Here is a 19,665-nt window from a genome sequence, read left to right on the forward strand (position 1 = left end):
TCTGCGGTGGAGGATTATAGGAGTGTGGCTCGAAGTAGGTCGGAGGAGGACCATAAGGATCTTCCCGGCGTTGAACAGGCTCTCTGCGCCGGTGGTATGGATGATTTGGCTGGCTGTATCGATCCATGTAGCTAAGATCTCGGGCTTGGTGTTCTTCTCTGCGTCTGGTGGCTTGAGGACTGTTGTAAAAACCTCCCTCATAGTAGGGATTTCGATTTATAGGATCCATTTCTTCTGAAATGGAAACAAAGTAACCGAAAAAATGGAAATATGCAGAAAAAGGGGTTCTAGAGTCGATTTACCAACCTTTCTTAGGGTTTTGCGGAAAATAAACGCGTGCCTTCCCCGGCAACCACGCCAAAAAGTTGATGTGTCATGTGGTGAGGGTGTCAAGTTTTACTCTAAATGAAATCAATAGCCGCAAGTGCACAGCTGATCGATTGTAGTACTTAGGGATCGAATCCACAGGGAAGGAGGATCTTTCCTGCAAAAGCCTTTGAAAGAAATATAAAGTAAGGAAGTCTAGAACCAGGCGAGTTTTGTGAGGGTTTTGGTGGTGTGTTTAAAACGTAAAAACGAATCTTAAAGAAAGAATACGGGAAAATGACCTAATTACCAAACTTAACGAAAATGAGTAAAAACGAGAAAAATGGCTAAACCTAATTGCTTAAATGAAAATCGATTGAATGAGTAAAGATACTAGACTAAAGCTTGAATAAAAATCGGTGTAAATCTATAGAAAAGAAAGCATTGGGGTTCAGGGAAGTTTTCTCAGGGGTATGAACGATTCAAAGCATTGCTAGAGAGTAAATTTGATAAGATCTTAGCTTAAACTTTTCGAACTGGAGTCACGGACGTATGAATACGCCATTTTCGTGATCATAGACAACTATCTCTCTTAACCCTGACCAATAGGTTTCCACTCTGGCCCTGGAAAAGAAGAAGTGCATTATGTTTAAGACTCGTCAGCATTCACAAATCGCCCATAGGTAGGTTTCCACTCCTATGTTCTAAGATTTGGCTCAATAGCCAATGGAATCCTCACCGAACATATATATCCCCATCGAAAATCCCTTAGACCCGACAATAAAATTACTCAGACATGATAAACGAAATCAAAAACATAGTATTAAAAAGTAGTACAGAAACCGAAACTGAAAAAAAAAGAACAAGGGTTCAAGAGATAGATCTCTCTCTCCCTAAAACCTAAAAACAAAGCTTAAAGTAAAATTTCTGTAAAGTATTTCGTCTCTCTTCTTCTCTCCTTAAAAACAACATAAATGATATGTATTTATAATCTCCAATACTCTCTGGTGTCTAGAGTTCCGGAATTGAGGCTGGGAAAATGATACGGGCTTCAGAAATGGGCCTTCAAACTCGGAGTTAGCTGGCCGCGGTCAGGAAGTGCGTGACTGCAGGGAATGGGTGGCTGGCCGCGTTCGGGATGGTTGTGACCGGGGAAGGGCCTGTTGGCCGCGGGTGGAAACGCTTGCCGGCTGGTTTACGGGATATTTTGCTCTTCGCATATCTTTTGATTGAACCATTGGAGCCAAGCTGTAAAGTGTGCTGGAAAGCTGATACTTCCATCTTTGAGATCTCCAAATTTGAGCTGGATCAGACGGTGAGAAGTCCTTCAATCGGGGGTGAACTTCTGACGGTTTGACTCTGAGCTAAAATCTGGTCTTCTATCCATTTTGTTAAGTTTTTCCCTAAATTACTTGGAAAGAGTCTTGGAACTACAAATACTAGAAAAACGTAATAAAAGTATTTAAAAGCAATTAAAAACATAGAAAAAGTATTTCCAAAAGATCCATAAAAGTGGTCAAAATACGGTGTTATCAAGACTCGATGGAAAGACTATTCTAGAAGGCAAGAGGTATGAAAAGCTCTATATACTTCAAGGAAAATCGGAGACTGACCAATTTTTGGTCACTGAGAAAAGAGCTGATGACACAGTTCTGTGGCACATAAGGTTATGTCATATGAGCCAGATGAATATAGACATACTGGTAAGGAAAGGTCTTCTAAATAGGAAGAAGGTGACTACCTTGGATATGTGCGAAGACTGTGTCTACGGGAAGGCTTAGAGAACATGTTTTGAGTTGGCTACACATGATACTAAGGACAAGTTAGACTACATTCACTCTTACTTGTGGGGAGCTCCTACTGTTTCATTTTCACTAGGAAAATTTTAACACAAGGAAGACATGGGTGTATTTTCTAAAGCACAAAGATGAAGTATTTGGGTCTTTTGTGGAGTGGAGTATCATGGTGGAAAATCAAACAGAAAGGAAGATCAAGATCTTAAGAGCAGACAATGGTCTCAAATTCTGCAACCATCAGTTTGAGATTTTCTATAAAAAGAAAGGTATAGTCAGGCACAGAGCATGTGCTTATGCAACTGAGAGAATGAATCAGACCATCATGGAGAAAGTGAGAAGCATGCTAAGTGATTCTGGGCTACCTAAGAGATTATGGGCAGAAGCAACATCAGCTCTTTAGTGGAGTTGGATCTTGAGGAAGTCGGAGATATATTCCCTATCTGGTGGAGATTTCTTGGATGAGACAGTATCCCTGGGAAATCAAATACCAGTTCAAGATAATCATCAAGCAGATGAATAGGAAATAAAGGAAGCTGAAACTGAGACTACTGAAAACTCACCAGAAAGTTATCAACTAGCTCGAGATAGACAGAGGAGATAACCTAGAGCTCCAAGAAGATTCGACATTGAGGGTTATTTTGGTGAAGTTGCAGAAGAATATAATGAAAGTATGAACTTCATTGCAGAAGAACTCATCACCACTGTCAATGGAGACAAGCTAGAACCTGAAAACTATCAAGAAGCAAGGAGAGATGATGACTGGGAATTCTATAGAGGAGGAGAAGAAATGGTATCTCTTCTGAAAAACTTCACTTGGACCGCAGTTGAGAGGCCTATAAGAATCAAAAGATAATAGGCTGTACATGGATTTTAAAGCATAAGCCTGGAATTCTTGGAGTAAAAGAACCAAGATACAAAGCAAGGTTGGTTGCCAAAGGATATGCTCAGAGGAAAAGAGTAGACTACACGGATATCTTCTCACCAGTAGTAAAGCATGTATCTATAAGGATCTTGTTAAGTATTGTGGCGGAAAAGGATTATGAACTTGAACAGTTAGACGTGACAACCGTTTTTCTTCATGGTGAATTGGATGAGAAGATCTATATTGAGATACCGGAAGTTTATGAAATTCAGTTCAAGCCAAATTAAGTGTGTCTTCTAAACAAATATCTCTATGGGCTTAAGCAAGCTCCAAAGAAATGGAATCAAAAGTTTGACAGTTATATGAACGAGATTGGTTTTGAAAAGAGCCCACATGACACTTCTGCCTACATCAAGACACTTAGAGACGGCTCTAAGATCTATCATCATCTATGTTGATGACATATTGGTGGCTGCTAGGGATAAAGAAGTGATATCCGAACTGAAGCAAAAACTCAGTATCAAGTTTGATATGAAAGATCTCAGTCCTGCTCAGAAAATTCTTGGGATGGAGATCAATAGGGACAGAGTGAAAGGTGTCCTATGGTTGTCTCAAGAAGGATATCTGAGGAAGGTTCTAGAGGTGTACAAAATAGAGGAAGCAAAGAAAGTTATAACTCCTCTTAGAGCTCACTTGAAGATTTGTGCAGCAACTGAACAACAACTCAATGATGAAGAGGAATACATGAAAACAGTTCCATATGCTAATGCTGTTGGGAACATTATATATTCCATGATCGGTACCAGACCATACTTAGCGTACCCAGTTGGCATTATCAGTTGATTCATGAGTAAGCCAATAAAGGAGCATTGGCTTGGAGTCAAATGGGTGCTAAGGTACATCAAGGGAACATGAAAGACCAATCTCTGTTACAGGAAAGGATCAGAATTTATTGTCAGAGGCTACTGTGATTCTGATTATGCATCAGATCTGGATTGAAAAAGATCTATCAGTGGTATGGTGTTCATCCTTGGAGGTCGGCTTTGCATAAAGTGGTGGCTCTCTCAATCACTGAAGAAAAATATATGTCTTTAAATGAAGCTGTGAAGAAAGCTATTTGGTTAACAAGACTCATGGAGGACTTCGGTTACAAGTAAAAAGGAGTTGAGATATTGTGTGATTCTCAGAGTGCAATTTCTCTGTCAAAGAACAATGTGTTTTATGAGAGGACCAAACATGTGTCCGTTAAGTATCACAAGATTAGAGATACTATTGCTGATGGTATTGTGGAATATCAACGTTGAGAAATCCTGCTGATATTTTCACAAAGATTTTACCCGCAATCAAACTTCAGTCTGCATTGGATTTGCTGCAAGTAAAAGGCTGAGTAAGAAGCTCAGGAATCTGGGACTGTAATCTAGTATACTAGATCAAAATGCCTGTCTATCTCTATACTAGATCAATATGTCTGTCTTTCTCTCAAGAAATTCGTTTTGTGTTGCAGTGTTTGTGATCATTCATCACTAGGTGGAGTTTGTTGGAGTTAGTACTAAAGATCAGGACAAACATGGTTAAAGAAAAAGGTTCAAGATGTGGAGAGGAAGTCGTTTTGTCGCCTAAAATCAAGGTCATATGACTGAACCTTTTCAGGACCACAAGAAGTAGTCGTTTATTTAGTTCAATAATGACAAAGAATGAGTTGTTTGTCGTGTATCAGACAAAGGGCCAGTTTGGTTCAAGGGACAACAATCTTGAGGTGTCTACGTGGATCAAACAACAAAGAGCACTAGGTCAAGGCATGAGAAGATATATAAAGCTGAAAGGGACATTATGAGAAGTAAGAATGAAAAAGAGAGAAACATCATTTTCTGGGGTAAACTTGTTTATGTGTTTCTCGGGAAAGAAAGAGTAGAGAGAAAAAACATAGAAAAGTATTTGTAACAAGGGGCTTTGGGTTTTTTTATCTCCTGTAACCCTCAATAATCTAATGGATTCGAGGAGAGAGGTCCTGGCCGTAGCAACCCATTTAAGAGTGTGAACTCGTTAAACTCGATCGTATCATACTTATTATTCGTTGCTCTATTTTACTCCTTTGTTTTTAAGCAAGTCGCAGGTTTGTTCTGGTGTCCAGTTTCAAGATTCCAGTCGAATCTTTGTTGCTTTGATTTGTTCGAGTTTCTAAGTGTACAAGGTTGCTGCCTTTGTGCTTAGTTTCACAACATTTGCTCTTGGCACGAAGAGAATTGCACATACATTTTTCTCATGCTTAAATAATGACAAGTAAGCAAAAGTAAATAAGGATCATGTAACTGAAAAAAAAAAACCTTAGTGTTCTGATACCATGTCAAAATTTAGCGCGAAATGCCTCACTGCTCTCATTAGAATGTATAGAGACTACAAGGAAGAGACTACGAAGAAACTCTAGGTAGAAAGTTAGCAAATTAGAAGATTTTTTCATGAATTCAAAACAAGGAGAACTCCAAGCTTTAATGAAACGCTAGCATCTGATGAGCACTGTAGAGCATTAAGGTTCAGGGGTGATGATCAATCAGGTATTAGAGACTTTCAAGCTTTAGTCTCTAATTCTGAACTGGTGGACTTGGGTTATGTAGGTCCTAATTAAATTCACTTGATGGAAGCATGAGGAGGATCCTATTGGAAAATATTTGGATCATGCAGTCAATGGTCATTGGCTGTCAAAGTTCCCCCAATCGTAACCCAGCATTTGAAGTGAACAGTATCTTGGACCATGCAAGATGTAGAATTTTAGCCACCACAAAGTTTCAGACTACCGGCAACCAAAACCACTCTATGTATGGATTATGCTAATCCAAATTTGCCTTTGTTGGTGACACCAATAAATTCTCTGTCACCAATAACATCAGCAAAGCAAGCGACCTTATATTTTCTTTTGCCACTTTTATAAATTGAATAGATATATATGAGAGATACTTCTTTAAAATGATGCCTAATAAGAATGTCTATTAAATTTGTTAGGGATTTGATTGAGTGTGGACCGAGAATATTATAATTCATGATGAGGGTTTGATTGATTTTAACTTAACTTTCAATGCCCCAACAAGTGGTAATGAGCCTTATGGAAAAAATCAAAGAAAAACCTTATGGAGGATCAACAAGTGAATGTCAATTGATAAAAATACTAATGATGAATATGCAATTTCGGTAGTGGTCTACTAAAGAGTTGCCTCGTATGCACCATTTTACATACTTTTCTCTTCTTCATTTTTGATTTTTTTTTTGTTGCAGTCAGAATCGGTCCTGAGATTTAAAATGTTAGAAGCAAAAAAAATATTTGTTGTGAACAATATTTGTACATGAGATATTGATCATTCCTTACATTTTACTAATTGTCCTGGTTTACAAATCAAACCCTTAAACAATGACACTAAAAAGGTTTATGTTCATCTAAAAAGGTTTCATGGCCGACTAGGCGACTATGTCCGATCACTTTTCCGGAAAACTTCTGGGTGAATAAATGGGAGTTGGACACTAAAAGATTATGTTTGACAATGACGCAATAAAAAGTTTTGATGTTGTATTTTACTTTTTGATAATTACGTATTGAAATCAAAATATTAACCAAATAGTTAGGGGAGATATTTGATTTATTTTAATCTGTTTTTTTTTATTTTGTCTTTCTGTTTGATAATGACATAATAAAAGGTTTCGACAACATCTAGTTCTTTTTCGATTGTGCCTCCAAGATAGCGCAACTCGAGAAACCATCACACGGGCTATAACTCTGTAAATTAACTGGTTTGGGATATATAAAAGCTCATACATAACATAATCACATCGCTATACTACTCGATAAACCCTTAAATTCATGATCTTTTTCAGAGATTGTTTGAATTTCTTCGTGATAGTGACTCTGTTTTTGTTAATTTATGATGGGCTTTGCTCAGTTTTTAGTACTCTTCATTTGTAATATATTTTCGGAATAAGCAAAAAAATTAACATTCAATCAAAGAAAGAAAAAAAATATATTGAGAAGATGGAAACTAAAGCCGGAATACAAATAATCTCCAGAAAAATGAGCTAAAATCTAATATATTTGAAAGAATGAAAAGAAACCCATAATTTTTTGAACCTTATGAATAGAAATGAAAAACTGAAGTTATGTTTTAACCGAACCAACATCACAATTTATAAAGGAGCCTCCAAATCATGATGATATAAAGGGACTAGGGCCATTACCTTTTTTTAACGGTAAGGACAACCCTCGATATAGTGAAGCTTGCCGGTTACACCCAACTTATATCGCTACAGTTCTGAGTTGATGTTTTGAAAGCTACAAAACAACGAGTTGGTATATTGCCATCTCACAATCTTTGAGAGTTAGACGCATGCAGGTTACGGGTTAACCCACAGGTCAGAATCTATATACTTATTTGTGTAGTAATTTGCTTATGTGTCGTGCTTATAGTGATTTTCACCGGCTTTCGCTTACGTGTCAGCTCCAGAATGAGTTTTGACCGCAAAAAGACATTTTAGCTCCATTTTACAATTACGTGTTATTTTTTTATTGGTTTTTATCTAATGATGTGTAAAAAATAACTTAAAACAAACCGGTCTAAATTATTATGGTTGAATGCTTAATTTTGTTGTCAAATTAAACCGAATCTAAAATTTTATAAAACCAAAATTTAGAAAAAAATAAACAAAAAAGTTTTTTTGTAAAGAAAAAAGAAAATCTTCTATATCTCTTAGTGTTTACCATTTTTTATGTTTCCAAAATTTAGAAAAAAATTAACAAAAATATAAAAAATAACAAAAAATAGAATCTATTTAAAACTAATGAAATGTTGTTTTTTTAAAAAAAAAACTGAAATTTATAAAAAAAATTCTAACAAAAAAGTTTAAAATATATATATATATATATATCTAACTAATGGAATGACGTTATTTGTGATGTTTAAAACATATAAAACAGTAATCAAAATCGAATAAGTTCATACAGTATTTCAAAAAATTATGTCTAAAATACATAAAACAGTGATCAAAAGATCTCAAAATTATTTAAACAAAATTATTTGGATACTACTATGTTGTTATTTACTCTCTTCTGGTTTATAATGTTTTCACGATCATGTCTTTCAACATTAAATTGCAAGGAAATCTAACAAACAAATATACTAAAAAAAAAAAACTAATGAATACAAATTACTATTAGATTTTCAAACAATCAAATAGAAATTATATTAGTCCACGCAAGACGCGGGAAAATTAACTAGTATGTTTCTTAAATTTGTTTTGTTATCTCTAAAATTTATTCTATATACAAAATTTCTTTATCTTTAAATGAATTTTGATACACGTCACATGCCCATTAACCACGAAATTTTTTTAAATATATATTTCATAGAGAATTAAAATACTATGTTTTTACGCTCTAAGTTATTTTGTAACTAGAAATATTATGATCAAACTTGTCAATAGCAACAGGGAATTTTGACTTATATTTAAAGAGTAAGAATTGAGGGACTATCAAGCAATAATTAGTAAGTTTGTTTTTGATGGGAACAAGCAGGATTCGTAGGCAATTTGGACAAGATTTTTGCAGAGTAAACGAGCTTTAGTACTTTGATTCTCAAGAGTTACTTTACAAGAAAAAGAACCAAGAAATAGTAAGTGTTTGAGCTTAAAGCTAAATCGTAGTAGAGAGTGGTGTAGAGAGTTGGTCCCTTGCTTCGTGTTTTTGTCTTTGTTTTATACTAGGTATTATCCTGCCCTACGCGCAGGGCGTGTTACACATTTTATATATTATTCTTTTGTTATTGTTTAGGGAGTTTTCATTACCAACTTTAACATGAAAATTTCTATACAATAAAAACATAATATATATATATATATATATAAGAAGTTAATCTTTTATATACTTCTCTCCTCTCCTTTGAAAATTTTGGGATACTTGGATAACTTTGACTGAGTATTACAAAAAGCGACTCTTGAGCGCGAGTTTCTTTTCTAATTGATATCATTCCATGAGAGAAAATGGTAGTTTATTCATTATTGTGCCATTTGTTAGTACCATAAGCCATAAGGGCATAAACTCTAAGTTCAACCAAACCTGTCTTCCGCATTTGTACGGAGGTTAGGACATTCCCCATGGCTTTATCTTCCACATTTGCACTTTCCCAATTCATTCATTTCTTTTCCAAGCCTCTGCATTATAATTGAAGGCTTTCAAGTTGGACTCAATGTATCAGAATTGCTGCTGCAGTGTAAATTTTTTGAACAAAACCAAAAGCATACCAGCTTTAAAAAAAAATTAAAAAAAAAACAAAAAAAAACACACAAAGTAAATTGGATCAAACCAACTAAAACTGTGACATACTTGTTCGACTTGTACAACAAAATTTTCGTCATTCTTTGAAAGAGAAATGCTAGAATTCGTTTCCCTAATAATTCCTTGTTTCTAGAGAAAATAATTAGAAATCAACAAAATGAATTTCTATAATTCTTAATTTTCAAAACAAAGTTTAGAGAAAAGATGAGGGAAGTAAAATGTCAATACATTTATTGTCCAAATTCATTATATATTCCAACTGTAGAAATCATTTTCAGCCGTGAAACCACACTTGCTCAAGTTTGGAAGATATAGCATGAAGAACTGGAAAAACTGATATAATGAAATCATGACAAAGGTTTGAATCCGAGGATCGAATCATTAATTAGAATTAATTCTAACAATATTAAAAGGATTTACATTGATAGAATCTATAAGTTTACTAACATCAATCTCCAAAAAGTTGAAATCTTCAATATAAACCGACAAATAAATCAGAAGCAAATGTGGATCGTTCTTCCTCTAATATATTTGCAACACCTTAACAGGTTTTCCAATCACCACACCACTTTATTCCTTTTACAATCTAAACCTCCACGCCTATCATATTCGTAATATTTCCAATCAGCTAATATTACCTAACCATCAAACATACTTGCCAGTTTGATCTTATCTGTGACCGCAGAGGAAACTCATTATATTTGTTTAGTAATATACCAAACCTTGATAACATATATGTGTTGACTCTTAGTGAACATATCTCTTAAGTTTCTTATGAGAATTTAAATATGTGAAGAAAGGAAAATTAGGTGCCCTACCTTCGAAGTCCTTAAGACATCAACGTAACTGTTTTGGCACAACATTCGTAGTGCATAAATATCATAAGGGCGTTTAGATGACTTGATAGATCAAAGAAATTTTGCATTTTTTTCAATATACATGACATAATCAAGAACATAGGGTAGAATAAATTTGACATTAATCTGAAATTTGTATTGGCACGCAAATGTAAGCCATGTAGACAAATAAGCGGGGGAAATTTATTTCAAGGAAGTCAGAAATAGGAGAGAAACATGTAAGACTAAAAGGCTTAAAACTCTATTTACGACAGTAGCATGATGAATGCAGATGGAAGCGTAAATGTGAATGTGACTATATGTAACCTAAGTGATTTATCCAGAAGAGAGAAAATACCAACACCTTTTAGCCAGTGGCTAAGCTAGCATGTTATCAGGGTCGTCAATTGACCCATGTGAAATTCTCAAAATAATTGAATTTTTGTTAATTTTTTTTAATTGACCCATGTCCAAAAACGTAAATTGACTTATCTGACCCATGTAAATAATGTATATTTCTTGCCTCTGCCACTGCTTTTAGCCAATATATTTTTGTAGCGTTTGGTTGCCTACTCTCTCATATACGAATAATCTGTGTAGAACAATCCGCTGCCAGAAATGTTGTTGATCTGGCTATGTCGTTAATTTGGCTATCTCACCGATTACTCATCTTTTTTCAGAGAAATTTCGATTTCGTTTCTGAGAGCAACATGGAGAACGATGATTTGAGAGGATGATTTGACTTTCCTTTTCTGTTTTAGAGCTTGGTGGTTTCAAGGTGATTTGGGAGGATGATACCACAAACGTGGAGAAGATGAAGCTAGATACGCAGAATTAGTGGCTAATTTAATGTGCGAGAAAGGTGGGAGAGATGAGAAGAATTTAGAGCTAGAGAAGTGGGGAGAGATGAGAAGAGTATCGTAACTGAGCTTAGACAATTGAGTTTTGGCTTAATCACGTGACAATGTTTTAGAGGGCTTTCTTTGATGGGGTGGACAACTTTTGGAAACATAAGAATTTCGTAGCGTAGAACTCCTAAAATTTTTGATGGCGCGTGCGTTTGATGATGTGGCAGAGAGATAGAGCTCCTAAAATTGCTGATGTGGAGAGAGTGAGGAGTCTCAAACTTCTACTTTTATTAGAGTAGACTCCAAGATTATGTTTAACGTTACTGTTTACTCTGCTTAATCCGCCATAAATGGTCTTAAATTAATTATAACATTTCGGCTGTTATGTTTAGACACGTTAATTCACCGGTTTGAATGAATCTTTAATTTCATTTGACCTTTAGTATTTTGATTCTAAAGAACAATTTTACAAGAATAAGAAAATTGAAATAGCAAGTGTTTGAGTCTAGAGCTAAATTATAGTAGATAATGGTGTAGAGAGTTGGATTTTGGTCCCTTACTGCTTGCTCTTTTCTTTGTTTTGTACTTTGATATCATGTTTAATATTTAATTCCAAGGTTCCGGGTGTTGTTCAAGCACCTTGATCACCCATTTGAATAAGTTTTTTAGTCTCATAAGGGTTGATTAACGGTAATCTTTTTGACCGTAGACTTTCACTCACATGGACCTTTCAGCTCGGCTTATCACTTTGTTTGCTCACTAGCCTCTGTTTGGTTTCTTTAACTCCATCAAATCTTTTAGACTATTATCATCAGTTTATTGGGCTCATTTTTATTAGACTGAGATTAAAAACACTTATATAATTATTTATTATATAAAATATAATTATTTATTATATAAAAGTGATAATACTTTGTATGCTTAATAGCAAGTATGGATGATATATAACCTACATAGCCCACTAAATATAATTATTTATTATATAAATATAAGTTATAATACTTTGTATGCTTAACAGCAAGTATGGATATATAACCTACATAGCCCACTAACCCTTAGAACATTCTTAGTTAGCCCACTAAGACAGATTTGCCACAATAGCATTTGGAGAGTCTCGCTCTCAAGCATATTATCCGACATCGGCTCCAATTTTTCAAAGTAGTCTTCATCCGACTGTCTTTCTTCTTTGAAACTCGCAAGAGATGTCTTCAGTTCGTGAACTCGTGGAACATTCTCAGTTAAGAAACGATCTTGAACTCCTACCATATATCAAACGCAAAGGCCTGGTTTTCACGTGTTCACCATCTCCTCTATGGTTGGTTATTACTTCTAATTCTTTTCTGTGATCTTCTTCCTCTCCATCCTGACTTCCAGGTTTCAAGAAGATGACTTCATGAGAAGCTTACCAACAAAGCTTGTGATTGGACTCATGACACTGTTTGTGTTGATTCTAGAATTCAAAGTTAGATAGTTAAGAACTCAAAGATTTAACAAACAATAACTCTCTTTATTAAGCTTTAGAAAACTCTCTCAAAAACTAAAGCACTCAAATCCTTAAAACTCATAAGTTATGTCACACATTGACATCTCCTTATATAGAGGACAAATCATTTTCCTATTAGAATTACAAATTTCTTTTTTCTTAGATAACTTCTAAGTATGTTTAGATAACTCCTAAACATATGTCTAATCTTAATAAGAAATACCTAACTTGCTCACCAAGTTAACTTCAAGTTTAGTCAACTCTCTCCTCCTTAAACTTGAAGTCATCAAATTCTAAGTCTTGAACACCAATGAGATCTCTCTTCTCTTTGAACTTGATCTTTCCAAGGGCCTTTATCAAGATGTCTGCTCTTTGCTCAGTCTCCGGGAACATGTTGCACTTCAACTTGTTCATTTTCAACACATTCTCTAATGAAGTGATATCTTCTATGAATATGTTTACTTCTGCCATGAAAGACTGGATTCTTGGTAAGAACAATTGCCGATTGATTGTCAATTCTTATGACAACCTTTTCACAAAGTAATATAGTGACTTCACTAAGTAAATCCTGAAGCCAAATCGCCTGCCTTGCTGCTTCAGTATCCTCCATAAACTCAGCTTCACAAAATGACAATGCCACATTGTCTTGCTTCTGCGAACACCAGGAGACTGGACTTTCACCAAGATAGAATACATACCAGTTGTGCTTTTGCCATCATCTAGGTCAACATTATGACTACTGTCACTATAACCTATTAACCTTGGTATATTTGAGGCAGAGTACTCGAACACCAGACCAAGGGTAGTGGTTCCTCGCAGATACCTCAAACAATGTTTCATAGCAGCTCCATGAGATTCTCTTGGACTTTGCACAAACATGCTTAATACTCCAACACAAAAAGACAAGTCTGGTCTTGTATGGAATAGGTACCAAAGACAACCAACATTTTTTCCTGTACCTATTAGCATCTATTTCCTTCTCGCCTTCAGCTTTTGACAATTGTAGTCCGACCTCCATTGGTGTCTGAGTGGAATTGCAGCTTTCCATTCCAGCTTCCTCCAAAATCTTCAGAGCATATCGCTTCTGGGTCAAAGTTATTCCATCCATACGCTGACATGATTCAATTCCAAGATAGTATGTTAGCTTTCCCAAATCACTCATATAAATTTAGATGCCATCTTTCTCTTGAACTCGTCAATGACTTTTATGTTTGTACCTATGACAAACAAGTCATCAACATAAACAGCTACCGAGAGAAGATCTTTGTTTACTATTTTCTTATAAACCAACGGCTCCTTAGAACATTTTTTGAACTGTAGTTCTAACAGAATCTGGTTCAACTTGTTATTCCATGTCCTTGATGCTTGCCTTAAACCATACAAGGCGTTGTGAAGTTTATAACTTTGCTTTCGCATCCTTTTTCTTTAAATCCCTCTGGTTGAGTAACAAAAACTGTTTCCTTCAATTCTCCATAAGAGAAGCTGTCTTTACATCAAGATGATGTATCTCCCACTGTTTGGATTCTGCAAGACTGATAAGAAGTCACACTGTTTCAAGTCAAGCTACTTTAGCAAATACTTCATCAAAATGTACTCCATATCTCTGCACATATCCTTTAGCAACTAATCGAGCTTTGTGCTTATTGATGCTTCCATCAGAGTTACGTTTGAGTTTAAACACCCACTTCAAGCCGATTGGTTTTGCTCCAGCTGGTAGATCCACAAGACTCCAAGTTTGATTCCTTTTGATCAAACATATCTCATCTTCACAAGCCATCATCCATTCTTTTGATTCCTTTGCTTCCGCAAAGTTTCTTAGTTCATTGATGTGCTGCAAGGTGAGGGAACAAGTTTTACCCTAATAAAAACAAATGAAAGCCGCAAGTGCACAGCTAATCAGTCGTAGTACTTAGGGATCGAATCCGCAAGGATTTGTGTGCGTATTATTTTTCTACGGTTTCTAAGTTTATGTTTAGACTAAATCAGTTTTAAGGGGTTGGTGTTTGTCACAAATTAAACTAAAAATAAAGAAAGCAAATAAATCTATCCTAAAAAGCAAGTTGAAAATCGAATGAAAGCAATTTAAGCAAGCAGGAATTCGAACTAAAGCAAGTAAAAATGCAGATCTAAAAGAAGCAAATGTAAAACGATTAAGTTGTAAACAATTATTAAAAACATTGGACTTTCGGAAACTCTACAGGGATCATAATCGGTTTCAAGGGATTTTAGATTGGGATTGACGAATATCAAAATATTAGGGTTCTAGAGCTCGAATACGGCGGTATGACTACGTCACTGTCGTGATCATAACCAACTGTCTCTTGCAACCCTAACCAGTAGGTCTCCACTCTAGCCCTAGAAGAGAGGAGACACTAGAGCTTGTACAGGACTCGTCAGTACTCACGACTTCGCCGCAGGTAGGTTTCCACTCGTACAAAAAAATTGTCTGTTTCATTCTAGGTTGGATACTTAATGAAAACTTTCGCAACAATAACTATCTAGATGAGACACGAGGTGATCAATCAAGCATACATGCATTAAGAATAAGAAGAAACGGAGAACATAGTTAAAAATCCCAGATCTATAAACCTAGATGTCTTATTAGATTATGAGAGCCCCTTTCGGGAACCCTATGCCCAACTCGGGAGCTACCCAGACATGGCTGAGGTCGACATTATCATTGGTTTTAATGAAAGCAATCAAAAACATTAAAGCAAAGATATGAAAGAAAGCTTCTCTATTGATGAACTCAAGGTTGGAGAATCCTCTCTAAAAATCGCATAAAACGGCTGAGAAAAAGGGTTTCTGTAAAAGTATGAAAGGTATATCTAAAAATGACCTAAATGACAAGTATTTATAGTTTTTAATACTCCAAGGTCTCTAAAGTTCCAGAATTAAGGCTGGAAAATGACTTAGACTTCAGAAATGGGCTTCTTAAGGTAGGGATGTCGGCCACGATCGCATGAAGCGTGACTGTGGGGAATAGGTGATTGGCCGCGGTCGCGTGGCTCTGGCCGTGGTGAATGGCCTGTTGGCCGCGTTCGCGTGGCTTGCCGGCTGTCTTCAAATGTCTCTGGTGCATATTGAATATCTTGAGATCTAACCGTTGGAATGTCTCCAAACCAAGTGCATTTGAAAGCTTGTTGAGTCTTCTGTTAAGTGTGAAACTTTTTTTTTGGGGGGGGGGGGTGAGAAGGTCTTCGTCTCTCCATGAGAGTTCTGACGGTTTGAATTTATCCAAAGGAGTCTTTTTGTTTCAGTTTGCATATCTTTCTCCCAAATTACCCGAAAAATCTTTTAAAATCCGAAAACATAGAAATCCTTTGAAAACCTTTAAAAATGGAGTAAAAAACAGCTGAAAAAAATATTAAAGTGATCCATAAAAATGGTTAAAATCCGATAGCATTCATCATTCAAACACAAAAGTAGTCTTTCTCCTTCTTCCTCAGCGAGACAAACAAAATCCTCCAGATATTTTGGCCTTATAATTGGTCTACTTGATATTCTCAAACCTGGTGTTGACGAACTTTGAGCAGCATCTGTGATTTCTGTTTCATGCTTGCGAGTTGTTATGAACTTTTCTTCTGCTGCTTCGTTTTCAGAGTATTCTTTCTCCTTTTCCGGCACTATTTCATCGTACTCCTCTGTTCCTTTGATTCCATGGTTTCCAAAATGTCCAAACACGACTTTAAAGCTTCCATCTTGTCCTTGACCTGAGCTGCTGGAGTTCCAGTTCCAGCCTTTTATTTCATCAAAAACAACATCTCGGCTCACCACTATTCTCTGAGTTTGTGGATCTAGTAGCCTATATGCCTTTGATCCTGGTTCAGTGCCAAGATGAACAAGCATTCTCGATCTGTCATCAAGTTTCTTTAGGTATGGTGTTTCCACTTTAGCATATCTGATACACCCGAAGATACGAAGATGATTGATGTTAGGTTTCTTGACTCAGAAGGCTTCATATGGGGTTCAATCTTGATTGCTCTTCTAGCAACTCGATTTAGCAGATATATGGAGTGTCTGATTGCTTATCCCCATAAGTAATTTGGCATTCGCATATGTTTCATAATGCTTCTCGCCATCTTCATCAAATTTCTATTGCGCCTTTCGACCACCCATTCTGCTGAGGGGTGTATGGTGCAGTAAGATGTCTCTTAATGCGACATAAGTTCCTGTGACACAATGATAACACCGTATTTTTACCCATTTTCACCATTGATTTCAAATATATTTTCAAAGGTTTAATCAGTTTTAAGAACTTTTATTATGTTTTCTATGTGTTTGTAGTTTCAATGCTCTTTTTAGGAAACTTAGGGAAAATGATGGCAAAATAGAAGAAATTCACATTTTCAGCTCAGAGTCAGACCGTCAGAAGTTCAGCCTCAAATGAAGATTTCTCACCGTCCGATCCAGCTTAAATTTGGAGACAATCAAGAGGAGACAACCAGCTTTTCATAGCACTTTACATCACGAAGATCCAAATGTGCAATCAAAAGATACATGGAGAACAAGTTGACCAAATTCACCAGATCCGGAAGACTCTCACCCGCGGCAAACGTGCATTTTGCCTGCCCCGGAAGACTCTCACACCCGGTGGATCCATGACGAGCCACAAGGCCCAACATCAAATCCATTCCATTTCTCTTCAGAGAAGCCCTAAATGAGACCTGGAAGACCTTAGGACCTATAAATACATTTCTTAGCAGTCCTAAACGGGTGTGTGCTCCTGTAATGAGTTTTTGAGCCACCAAACTTTGTTTTTCTAGGGTTAGGCGATGGAGATGGGGATTCTTCCCCTAATCCATTTTCCTTTCTCCTTTCTATCTAATTAAATTTTATGTTTCATCTTTTGCATTCTTTCATGTCTTTTATCATTCCTTGCATCATGTAGATCAGTCCCAGAGAGTCAAGTTGTTTGAAGAAGTTTTTGATGGGCATACATGTTTATTAGGATTTCTAAGTTTCTAGACCATATTTTGGATCTCATCTCTTCTAAGTTGTTCATATTGCATGAGAGTAGATTCATGACCTATTCTCTGAGCCTAGGATCGATTAGAACCACGAGAGTGCTGTATTAGATCATCCATACCTAGCTTCAGAAGAACATAGTCGCTATAGGAGTGAGTGCTACCTGTAGAGAAGATGTGAGCAGACGAATTCAATATTTAATGCATGATCTTAATTCTGGCATGAGAGCGAAAGTTAATTGTCAGATTTGAGTGATTAGTTGGTTAAGATGGCGAGAGTTGGTTAATCATACACATGTCTATTCTAGTTCCACGCAGATCCCATAAACAGATGAAGATAAATCGCCTGGAGACTAATTGAAAATGCTTTGACATTGATTACAGTAAACCGGAGAAGTCTGAATCGCCACCTATGAGTTTAGATATATAGTTTGAGTCGATATGCTTAAGATTTTCTTTTAACAATTCATATCCATTGCATTTTATTTCTTGTGAATATTATATTAGGTTTAGTTTAGGATTCTTAACCAAAAACCCCAAAAACTCCATGAGTTTATGACTTTGCTTATTTCTTAGTTTGTTGTTTCTTGCAGATTAGACATCCTCCCTGTGGATCGACACCCTAAGTCATACAACGTACATCTGTGCACTTGCAGATACTAGGGTTTTATAAATTTAAATTTTTTTGAGGACCAATAGGCTTGTAAAAAAACAAACCCCTGGCCCGCAAGCCCATCACACAAATTTTTCTCCTCTGTCTGTTCTGAAGATTCGAATCTTTACTCCTGATTCTTGCTCCACTAGGCTTTTGAATTTTTTGAATGCATCACTCTTTTCTTTCAACAAAATAGTCCACATTTACCTTGAGTAGTCGTCAATAAGAACGAATATGTACCTATTACCAACCATTGTGCTTGGTGTCATAGGCCCATAAAGATCTCCATGTATGAGCTTAAACTTGTGAGATGCTCGATACAGGGTAGCCTGGGAAATACTTGTCTGGTCTGTTTCCCAAGTAAACACGAACTACAGATTTCCTTTTTGGTGTTTACTTGTGGTATTCCCTTTATTAGTTCCTTGTGCATCATGTTCCTTATTGTGTCAATATTGACATGCCCCAGCCTCGCATGCCACTTACTCGAGTCACTCATTGTTGTTAGATGTAGACACACTTTATCAGTGATCCTCATTCGAACCTTGTATAAACGATTTCGTGATCTGATGGCTTTCACAAGCAGCTTTCCGTCGATATCATGCATTGTTAGGTAGTCTACTTTCATTTTTATATCACAGCCAGATTCTGTTGCTTGTCCGAGGCTAATGATATTGCTTCTCAAAGCTGGAATGTAGTAGACGTTTGTCATTCCTTGAATCACCATATCTGTCAATGAATGATATCGAGCCCTTTCCTTTTATATCTATTCTTGAATCATCACCATTGAACTTTACTGGTAACAGAGTTGTCGATTTTTGTAAAGTATCTTTTATCTCTTGTCATGTGGTTGCTAGCCCCATTATCAAGATACCATATATTTTCTTCTCCAGTATTTGTTTCATACTCGCTTGGTATATATTTCTTCTTGTTTAAGTATACCACCTCGTGCATTAGAAGCTCATGCGCATCTTCAGTTTCATCCTTGTTGATTTCTTGAGTTTCCTGCAACTTAAGTAATCGATCCGGGCAACTTGAGGCGTAGTGACCTTGCTTGTCACATCGGTAGCAAGTGATCCTTGAAAGATCAATATTTCTCGATGGATCTCTTCTTCCTCCATTAGAAAGACCTTGACCGCTACCTCTTGAGTAGAAACGTCCTCTGCGTCCCCTGCCTTTATTCTCTCCATTGAAATCTCGATTTTGTGATTCTGTATACATCAGTTTGGATTGATCTTCATGTGTTTCTTCTTCCTCTTCTTCGAAGATGCGTTCTTCCTAAGCTTTAAGACGTCTTATGATGTCCTCGAAGCTTCTAGTGTTGAGATCCAACACTTGTTTGAGAGACGCCACTATGTGTATGTACTTTCTCTGAAGAAGAATTTTAAGAAACTTTTTAACCAATTTTGATTCTTCAATTTTTACTCCTAAGGCTTCTGATTTTGAAAATATCTCAGATAAATTTCCAGAGAAGTCATCGATGGTTTCAGTTTCCTTCATCTTAATGCGATCAAATTCTGCCATTAGGGTTTGCAATCTTGCCTCTTTAACATGTTATACTCCCATGTTTCTCGACTTGATTGCTTCCCAAACTTGCTTCGCCGC

The 19,665-nt window shown here is 36.3% G+C and overlaps 1 protein-coding gene across 1 annotated transcript; it reads right to left on the reverse strand.

The window, feature by feature from the left end:
• Positions 1-12,693: 12,693 nt before the first annotated feature.
• Positions 12,694-13,549, reverse strand: LOC112087493. The gene is made up of 3 exons (XM_024157409.1): positions 13,401-13,549; positions 13,025-13,306; positions 12,694-12,925 (listed from the first exon to the last, which is right to left on the reverse strand). Exons 1-3 carry the CDS (start codon positions 13,547-13,549, stop codon positions 12,694-12,696), a joined length of 663 nt encoding a protein of 220 aa, XP_024013177.1.
• Between the last annotated feature and the right edge of the window lie 6,116 nt (positions 13,550-19,665).

This window comes from Eutrema salsugineum, unplaced genomic scaffold (genome assembly GCF_000478725.1).
Source record: "Eutrema salsugineum unplaced genomic scaffold, Eutsalg1_0 scaffold_17, whole genome shotgun sequence".
In the NCBI taxonomy this organism is placed as follows: Eukaryota; Viridiplantae; Streptophyta; class Magnoliopsida; order Brassicales; family Brassicaceae; genus Eutrema; species Eutrema salsugineum.